The 10,783-nt window shown below is 34.9% G+C and overlaps 1 protein-coding gene across 1 annotated transcript; it reads left to right on the forward strand.

The window, feature by feature from the left end:
• Positions 1–2,142: 2,142 nt before the first annotated feature.
• LOC140144159 (alpha-N-acetylgalactosamine-specific lectin-like) lies at positions 2,143–8,614 on the forward strand. Its single transcript, XM_072165985.1, has 2 exons — positions 2,143–2,523; positions 5,512–8,614. The coding sequence occupies exons 1-2, from the start codon at positions 2,263–2,265 to the stop codon at positions 5,713–5,715; spliced, it is 465 nt and encodes a 154-aa protein (XP_072022086.1). The 5' UTR covers positions 2,143–2,262; the 3' UTR covers positions 5,716–8,614.
• The last annotated feature ends 2,169 nt before the right edge of the window (positions 8,615–10,783 follow it).

A 10,783-nucleotide genomic window follows, 5' to 3' on the forward strand; every position in this document is an offset into this window, starting at 1 on the left:
AAATCATGGCGACTAAAGATACACCGATGATTCCTGAACAACGAAACTCCAAGTTACCCGGGAAAAACTCATGACACACATCAACGAGAGACGAGTAAATCACACGAAGAATCATATAAATACTTTGCATAAATATTTATTACACATAATAATAAAACTCGCGAGTGAACAAAATTGATACAGACATAATATTGCATACGTGTTGAGTTGGTAACACATGGGCGAGGACTACGACCTAATTACTGAACAAAGGCCTTATATAGGAGGTGGCGTAGTGATACCAAATCAGGAAAGTTAAAATAATACCTAACATAAAGAAATCGCCATAACAGTAGGCCTACTTCTGAGAATTATTAACTAACCTCATAATTTGGTCATTTTGCACCCCCCCGAATGGAAATGTCTAGTTACGTCACTGACCCTACCTGAAATGTCCGTCCGGCCGCCCGTAGAACAGGGGGGGTCGTCGCCTTATCTTAGTAAAAATGCAGATTGTACTCTTTAAAAGTTTTTTTTACACACATTTTGTGCGCGATACCAAAATAAGTACAAACACTTGCCGCGTATTGTCGGAAATTTACAAAAGTAGAGTCAAAAATCATGGGTATTTAATGTAAAAATCCTCTTCCCTGACTGCGATGTTCAGTTGTGTGTTGACATTTGTATTGAAAGATGAATGCAAAGGTCTACGATTAGCTCAAGACATTTTGGTTCTAACACAAATGTTTTAGTACGCTTTGTTTCAAGCCCCTTCATAGCAAAAGGTTACATTTTAAATATGCTGATTTGAGTTTAAAGGAGCTAAAATACGCCTGTGACTTATCGTGATATTAAACAATACAATACAATACAACTGAAATTTATATAGCGCCTAAAACCAAACAATTGTACTAAGGCGCTGATAAACACTTAAACCAAATAAAATTACAGTCCATAGGCAACATTAAACAAATGGCATTTCAAGAGTCTTTTGAAAATGAGAAGAGAGTTTGCATTTCTGATATGTTTCGGCAGCCGGTTCCATTGACGAGGTGCGTAGCATGTAAAAGCACGGTCTGCAAATGTTCGGTGGTGAGTTCTGGGTTCGAATAATAGTGGTGCAGAGGAGGAACGTAACGGCCTGCGGTCAGTCTGTATCTGGAGCATGCTTGAAAGATATTCAGGAGCCTGTTGGTGGAGAGATTTGTATGTTAGAACCATGATCTTAAAGTCAATTCTTTGCTTAACAGGCAACCAATGCAAGTTGATGAGATCGTCAGAGATGGGGTCGTATTTTCGCTTTCTGGTGATCAACCTAGCTGCAGTGCGTTGAATGTTCTGGAGTCTTTTGAGGAGATTGTTGTTGATACCTGCTAACAAACTGTTGCAGTAATCGAGTCTAGATGTGACTAAGGTGTGAACAGCTAATTTGGTGGAGTCCTTGGTTAACATTTTCCTCGCCCTACCAATATTGACAAGTTGGAAATTGGCGGACTTAGTAATACTTGCAACTTGAGCAGCCATTGTCAAACCCGGGTCAAACATAACTCCAAGGTTCTTCACTGGGTCAGATTTGACAGCTATATCAACACCTGCGATGTTAACATTCGGAAGATGGATCTTGGCCAGTTGGGATCTGTAACCAAGCATAATGACCTCGGTTTTATCAGCGTTCAACTTGAGATAATTCTCAGACATCCATATATTTATGTCATTCACACACTGCTCAAGTTTGGACACAGCAAGATTCACACCACTTGAGATGTGGGGCAAACAGACACATAAACTTGGGTGTCATCAGCGTAGATGTGAAGTTTCATCCCATGTCTACGAATAATGTCACCAAGAGGAAGGATGTAAATCGAAAACAACAAGGGCCCAAGCACAGACCCCTGTGGCACTCCATACTGCAGATCTGCAAACTCCATACTCCATACTCCATACTCCATACTCCATACTGCAAATCATGCACGGGTGACCTTTTATGTGGTAATAACACTTACTCCCCTCCAGAATGTAACTACATTTCAGCCAATCTGAGCGTGCGCATTTAACATGATGAACTACGCCTATGCAAAACCTAACAACATGATGGGCGTTTATTTTCTGTTATAGTGAATTATTCAGTTTGGAATAGAAATATAAGCCGTTGCAAACTAGCACGAAATCATACATCTCACCAAACATCTCCATCGCGTTAAACCTCCCGCATTAACCGTATAGTCACAGATCTCCAAAGTTACCTATACTGTTCGTCAACTCCAGCCCTGGTCTCCAGCCAAGATGTTTGCCCTCAAAATCTCGGTAGTTGCTTTAGTCATCGTATCCACTGGTGCAAACTTGTCTTGTGTTTGCACATCGTGCGAACTTGTTTGTCCAGATGATGGATGGTCAGAGGCCAACGGCGGATGCTACAAGTTTTTCTCTGAGAAGAAGACATGGCAAGATGCAAACGATCACTGCAAAAGTCTGAATGCGGACCTTGTCAGTATTCATTCTGCCGATGAGAATGAATACGTGTGGTCACTAATGGGATCGGAAATTGTGAGTACATATCAATTTCTTATTCACAATCATCTACAAGAGCATAATAATTATACAATTTAAAAATAACATTAAACAAACATGTCACTTATTGAATGTATTGAATTTACTTATTTTTGAATTTCTTACGCTACTATATAAGCTTAGTTTCAATAAAATCGGTGGTCTACAAGCGAATATATAATTGTATAATCCAATTGTGTAAAGTAGTCCTAAAACAGCTTAGGCCACTTTCGTGTCTTTGTGTAGCAAAAGTGATTGCATTGAGTTGAATCATGAATCATCTGTCCGGTCCTCTTGAAAGATGGGTAATTTTAAACAGTGAGGCATTTGAAATGGTATTTTAACTTTGTCATTTAAAAACCTTTGCTTTTGTTCTGAATCTTTGACGATAAGCATGAAACTTCCAATTTGTTATAATTATTTTTATGACAATTTTCTTTCAAATAACTTTGCAGACCAACTGTTGCCAAAATCCTTTTCAACTAAAATGCAAAATGTCACTATTTCCCACATGAGCACCCACACATCCACACACAGCGACATACACACTACAGGACAACCATACGACGTTTAAAATTCATGAATCACAGAGTATGCAAATGAATAGTCAAATGATGTTTGATATCTTCTGAAGATGAAATTCTGATGTAGGATTTATGTATAATAATAATGATAATTATGTTTTGATGTGCTATGTTATTTTTCCAACTAAATCATAACTTTTCAAATACCACATAAAATGTTTGATGCAAACGATGAAAAAATCAAGGTTTTTTTTCTTCTAAAAATTAGCATTTTCTTAATTTAAGTTTTAATTTTTTCCAAAGTCACTTTATATAACACTTCAATCAATTCCTGTCAACCAATATCGAGTATTTCAGGCGACTAAATCACTACTCTTTCAAAATACAACGTCATTTTAAGCAAAATACGTAGTTCGCATAACCTAAAAAAGCACAGCACGCACTGTAAAAAAACATGATATTGCGTATAAAAAGTGACCGTACCCTTAAATCACATGATGTAAAATCCACTTTTTTTTTATATGCTTGACATGATAAATAGTTTCTACCTTTCCATGTAAAATTTGACGGAAATCCAAGCTATGGTTAAAGAGATATGGGCAAAAAACACATTTTAAAATTCGTGTTATTATCTTTTATACCTTTCTAAATATGCAGCTGGTCTGCTTAATTTTTGCATAGTTAAATAATTATATTAAGATTGGTAGTATTATAATAAATAATAAAAATTATGTAAAGCGCATCGAGGAATCTGTGATTCACAGTGCGCTATATAAATTGTTTCACTATTATTATTATTATTATTATTATTATTATTATTATTATTATTATTATTATTATTATTATTATTATTATTTATTTTATTTATTATTATTTATTATTATTTATTATTTATTATTTATTATTTATTATTATTTATTATTATTATTTATTATTATTATTTATTATTTATTATCATTATTTATTATTATTATATATTATTATTATTATTATTATTTATTTATTATTCTTATTTATTAATATTTATTATTTATTATTATTTATTATTATAGCTTGTTAGAAATATATCGTGGGAAAAAGCCACATTTGTAACGACTTTGGTGTTTATCATCAGGTTTGTCAAGTGGAAGTTGAAAACTTATTGGGTCTGGCAATATTTAGCAACATTTAATTCACAATTTTTCACATTAATTTTATTGCTACCTTGTCAAATATTTAATAAAAAATCAAAGATAACTGAATATAGTAGCAAAAAACCCCAAAACAAACAACAACAACAACAACAACAACAAGAACAAAAACACCAAAAACAAAAAAAGTATCAAAGCTTTCGAACTTTGTACAATTAATTACCAATTACTTAGACAATTACATTTGTACAAAAAATAAGCACGAATAACAACAAAATATAAAATCCAAGGTGTCAAAAGAGATAAAAATGACAAATAAAAACGAGAGTTACTTGGTGGGATGTTTAACCCACGATGGCGGTCAGACTGTGATTTGTTGACCCAATTTGTTGTAAGGGTTGGGGGGGGGGGGGTGGGGGTGATTCCCCCCAGTGCATGTAATTACAAAGAAGGAACTTTATTTACACAGCACCAATTGCAACGTAAATTGGGGATATTAATCGGTGGTAGGAAACATATATATTATTATTGTCTATCGGAAGTTAAAGAAGAAATGAAAAAGGAGTGAAGATGAACACAGAAGCCACTTGGCACCCCCGGAATTCGAACCTTTGACCCCCGTATACCTAGACTATGTCATAGTCGATTTTTTGATAAATAAAATGTTATTAATCATGATGATCGCATTCAGTTGAACTCGAAATTATACTGATTATTTATTACATCAAAATACTAGTATAAAATGGTTATGAAAAGTTTATATAATTATATTTGTGACAGTAAAAGTTAAGTATACGTAATCTTATTATATTATTGAATGCAACATATCATAATGGCATAATTATAATGGCACTTCAATACTGAACAATTCTAATTTTAGAATCTGCCAGTTTATTATCCGAATTAAAAATCACTTGGGAAGCTAACAAACAGAGGGGGCACGGTAATTGATAAGATTAGTTGTGAAAATCTATCAATTGTGCACACATTAATTAAATCAGAGTTTTAAGCTAAAATACAATATCCAGAGTATGCACAATGGGCAAGTGGACTACGGAGTAGTCTACCGTATGCCAAGCACACGATCACCGACCGGTAGCCACACGGGTTACGCTGCCCTTCCGTGAGCATATAGCACTTAGGGTGATTGCGTCATCGCAGACCCTGGGATTCACGCATTCGCATTGGTTTTCCCAGGGTTAATTATGTTGGAGAGATTTTTGTATTAATGTGAAGCAAAACATCAACCATTTCAAGAGGGGAGGGCACTTCATGTTAGAGATAACAGTCTTATCAGTATTGTTTTTTTTTGATCTTTTGTTTTCATGTAGAGCTGGATTGGTTTGAACGATGTGTCCTCCGAGGGTAGTTTTGTATGGACAGATGGAAGCTGTGTTGACTACACTAGCTGGCAAGATGACGAGCCCAACCAGGCTGGTGAGGAAGACTGCACAGAATTTTACAGTCACTGGAATGGCAACTGGAACGATAAGAACTGCAGTGTGCAAAGGGCTTTTGTTTGCAAGATGAACTAGACAAGGTGGAACTTACATTTTCATATGATTGTTAAAGGGACGTAGTCCAATATATTCTTGTTTTGCTTTTATCTCACATTGAGGCCTACTCCCAGGCATACTATTAAAACCATATCTTTCAACATTTTGAGTTTTAGGCCGCCAATAGATTAAAATCACATTGTCAGAAGCAAATAAGAAAAGTAGCAACCCCACCCGACGCACGAGGTGCAACATTATTCTAGTTATGCTTATCAATCAACTTTGATATAAACCTAAGGGCAATTTCATTTAAATTAAAAACACATTTATAATGAACATTAATGTACTATATATTTTTAAGATATATTAAAATTGATTTTAAAAAAGAAAATAAGCTTTAGGGTATAAAGTTAATTAATAAGGAAATGAGAACAATTTTGATTGACTCTGCTGCTCGGAAACCTTTTTTTTAAACACCCCATAGCGTGGTTGAGTGGGTTCTTGTAAAGATAGGCCGGCAGTTTTTGGTCCAAAATTAATAATATTGATTATAAATTATCAATAATCATTAAGAACAAACTTCTGTGTTAAACAATGCTCATAATATTTCAAATATGCCTACCGAATTTTATTTGAATACTTTGCTCAACTTGTTAAACAATCTTTTGTAAAACTGCAAATGCTTATGTTTCAAATTCCAGAATGGATTTCAAAATCAAAATTCAAAATAAACGTTTTCATTTACTTTGGAATTGTAACGTTCAATTTATGACACTCGTGAGTGCGTACATCGTGGCACTTGATAATCACAACAGGCACAATTATTTACGTTGCATAACTGATGTTTCATTTGACAATGTGATTAATTTAATTTATTTTTCTCAATATCGTTTATGATCAATTATTTAAGGTGTTTTAGGGTTGCAAGACCAAAAGTCGCGACTAAGGCTATTTGTAGGTCCAAATCTGAATAAAAAACCCAAGATAAATAACTGATGGTAAGAAAAAGATACAACCACAAAAGAAACACCAATTCTCCTTAGAAATAAGCTTTTTAAATTTACACAGGTGTGCAATTTGTAGCCGTACTAGTAAACTTTCCCTATTTATATCTTTTCATGACACAACAGTTAATCAACTATCTCACATCCCTGCTCCAGGTCATATTTGAAAGCCGCAACTGTCGATAATAGTCGCGACTACGACCGACTATATTAGTCAAATTAGTCGTGCAACCCTAAGTTTAACTTGGGTATTTTAAAGGTTCACTTATATAATTAGTGCTTTATGGTTTATATTTCTAATTTGAACAAAGAAGACATCGTACGTGCACTTCGCGGATACGGTATCATTATTCACGATTTTAGAACGTTAACGTAGCATTAGTCCAGTATTCTAAATACATGGACACAATAAGTTCAAAACTCTACAGTTTTAAAATCACATTAATATGCAAATCCTCAAAACCGTATTAATAATCACTGTTATTATATAAAGCTACTGTGTTTTCATTTGGATATCGTTATAACCACGTTATCATAAAAACATTCGAAACATGTAAGTTTAGCAAAACCAGACACATGATGCAGTAAACGTATCCAGAATTTATTATTTGCTTCAGGGAATACGAATACTTGAATCAATCTTTATAGTCCAATGGAAGTTTTCAAAAAATTGTACGATATAATTTCGCATACATACAGGGTGTCCCAGAAAAAATTACCGAGTGAATAAAATTGAATGTAAGTCGAGAAATAGACATCAGAATCAAACAATTTAAAATGTAACGCATAGCCTATTTTATTGTGCACCACATACGAAAATTTGATTTGATTCGGTAGACTGGTTGCGAAGAAATTAACGATTACATAATGCGCGCATCAATGCAGTTCATTCCAAGTTTGAACAACAGGCACCTTTATCATACTCGCCCACCGCTTCCTAAAGTTTGTGTATCTCATTATATGTAGTTCACATTATATGTTTTATAATTCGACGGTGTTCTGCTATTCATGCTTTCACTGCTTTGTCCGAGAAAACTTTGATTTCTGCAAATGGTAGCTTTCTAACTTTAATTCTTTAGGTTGTGTTATATTTTAACTTTCCAAAGAACATTTGATCCACGAATTACAATAATCAAGTGCTTACACCATGATCAAGTTTTAAACTTCGCATTACAATTTTTTGGAAATATTCCAAAACATTAACGTGTGTGAGAAAGATTTTTAACCAGCTGGAATTCTGTATGCAATAATTCTTTATGCAACATTTATATCAACATTAACGAAAAAAGATATTTACAAGTACTGAGCAAATTTGAACACAACCTAATTAAATGTTTTGCAAAAAAGATTATTTAAAAAGAACGAAAAGGATTTCACCGAAAAAATATGAAGACGATTGACAGTTAACCACTAGTGCGAATTGTGTTGAATGATCTTTCTTTCAAACTTGGAATGAAGTGAATTTACGCATGCGTTATGTAAACGCTCATTTATTCGCGATCAGTCAACCGATTCCAGTAAATTTAGCATATAAGATGCAGAATAAGATGGGCTACACGCTGATTTTTAGATTTTTAGATTTTGGTGTCTATTTCTCGACTTACGTCCAAATTCATTTGCCTGGTAATTTTTTCTGGGACACCCTGTATAGAATGAATGACAAGAGGCGGAGTAGATGCACTAAGCGCGCAGCGGATGAGTGTACGTCAGTGTGGGCATGCAATAGGCCTATCAAAGCCCACTAGATTAATAGTCGAACAATACAGGGTGCTTTCATCCGTATTGTACATCAACTGCGCCTCTTTAACTGAAACTGATTAAAAATGTATTGAATTCCGAAGCATCTGCTTTAAACGCCAAACGAAATCAATTGTTGGCTTTGAATACCGTGTACCTGTATGATGAGAAATAAACCTTAAGGTTTTGAGCACTAACTATCATGTTATGTTTATCATAATTACGGTGTACACTTAGATCTCATGTTCTAATATCCACCTTGCATCCTTAAATTATATTGGTCGTCGTGTCCATTTCTTTTTCTTTCTTTTTTTTCAATACAAAATTGGCATTGCAACCGGACATTGCTAGTAGTAGTAGTTGTAATCTTTTTTTCGACGCATTCTTGGACGGTATGCTTCGACTATATCTATAAATACGTACATGATGCACTTATGGTCCACGGCAAGCCCGATTTGACCTTTTTGGCATTAAACCCAGTTAACAGGAAATTAATCCAGTAAATCGATTCAGTAAAGCAAATAGAGGCCTTGCATGTGACGGACTACTCAAATGCATTCAACAAAAGCATGATTGCAATCTACCGTGACAGTTCGTCCCACACACATAACCCTGCACTACAATCAAATAGGTTGATGACAACATTTGATTGAATGGACTGCACTCCGCCATAACTACGGTGAAGGACACCGGTACAAATCCTTTGTTTGGAGCCAATCGATAATTTCATGCAGGGCCTCTATAAGCTCATGCATTCGATCACTAACGGCAATCGATTACCCCAGCTGCAGCGTGTGAAAACTCTAATTTGCATAGAGGCTCTACGTGAAATTATTGACTGGCTCCAAACAAAGGATTTGAACCGGTGCACCGTAATCATGGCGCAGTGCAGTCCATTCAATCAAATGTTGTCATCAACCTATTTGATCGCAGTGCATTGTTATGTGTGTGAGACGAACTGTCGCGGTTGATTTGCAATCAAACAAACGATGTCATATGTATTACTTTGTTCCGTGATGAAAATCGTGATGTTTTATTTAATCACTCTCGAAAAATGTATTTCTTTTGTAGGCCTATTACTTTGTTTTGTGATGAAAATCGTGATGTTTTATTTCATCACGCTCTAAAACAAACGATTTCTTATGTATTACTTTGTTTCGTGATGAAAATCGTGATGTTTTATTTCATCACTCACGAAAAATTGATTTCTTATGTATTACTTTGTTTCGTGATGAAAACCGTGATGTTTTATTTCATCATCACGCTCTAAAACAAACGATTTCTTATGCATTATATTTGTTTTGTGATGAAAATCGTGATGTTTTATTTCATCACGCTCTAAACAATAATTATAGTTACATGCATTTTAAGAAAAAAATCTTATTAAAACAGTATGTTGTTTAGAAAAAAATGTAGAAAGTGATGATGATGATGATGATGATGATGATGATGATGATGATGATGATGATGATGATGATGATGATGATGATGATGAAGATGATGATGATGATGATGATGATGATGTCTCCAAAAGTGTCCCGGTTTTTTTTCTTGCCCTAAATCGTGCGTAGCTATTAATAAGGCACTTCAATAATCAATAATCAGTCCCGCGACGGCCTCCAGGAACTAGCTACTAACTTGGGTTATGGGCGCTGTTTTTCATGTTCACTGTCACTTACTCATCAGCGAAATACGACCCTTTGTTAATCACCTACAGTACCCAATTCCGGCATACTATATAAGAAACTCATCATGATGATCGAACAGAGAGTACTTTAAATGTAGCTTGTACCGTTTTCGTGTGGCATTCTTCAGAAGTGAGCGGTCCGTTTACCAAAATTTTCGGTCAAATCTCCATTCAATTAACACGGGAGTTGGCTAGCTATGCCTTGCCCTCACTCACTATTTTACCAAAGTACCAAATTTCTGAACATCTAACCTAGCTGTAATTTTAGGTCATGTTAGAGAAATATATTTGCTAGAAGTTTTTGAGAGTACTTTAATATTGGCCGGTTATTTTTCACACATTGACGTTAACTAGGCAAATGCCTATACTTCTAACATGGCACGATTTGTACAGGTTACAGCTCAATGGTGAGAGCACTGTGTATTGTATTTAGGAAAACGGACAGTAACTGCAGTATGATTTATAAATACGCACGTGCATGGCCCATGTGTACGACATACCAAGACCAGCAAGCGTGATCAAATCCTCATGCATTGGCCACTATACAGAAAAGGATGGAACTCTGTAGATAAATATCATCAAATTTAAGTATTATTTGATTAGCAAAATTTTTACACATGGGAGGGGGGATTCCGAATTTGTAACATGTTATAAAAAACAACATTTTGAAAGTATTTGA

The sequence above is a fragment of the Amphiura filiformis genome, unplaced genomic scaffold (assembly GCF_039555335.1).
Source record: "Amphiura filiformis unplaced genomic scaffold, Afil_fr2py scaffold_43, whole genome shotgun sequence".
Taxonomy (NCBI): domain Eukaryota; kingdom Metazoa; phylum Echinodermata; class Ophiuroidea; order Amphilepidida; family Amphiuridae; genus Amphiura; species Amphiura filiformis.

Excerpts from the sequence above, each read along its gene's own strand:
- LOC140144159 (XM_072165985.1), top strand. The coding sequence starts at position 2,263 with ATGTTTGCCCTCAAAATCTCGGTAGTTGCTTTAGTCATCGTATCCACT. Across the intron at positions 2,524-5,511 it reads CACTAATGGGATCGGAAATT|AGCTGGATTGGTTTGAACGA; the intron begins GTGAGTACATAT and ends GTTTTCATGTAG.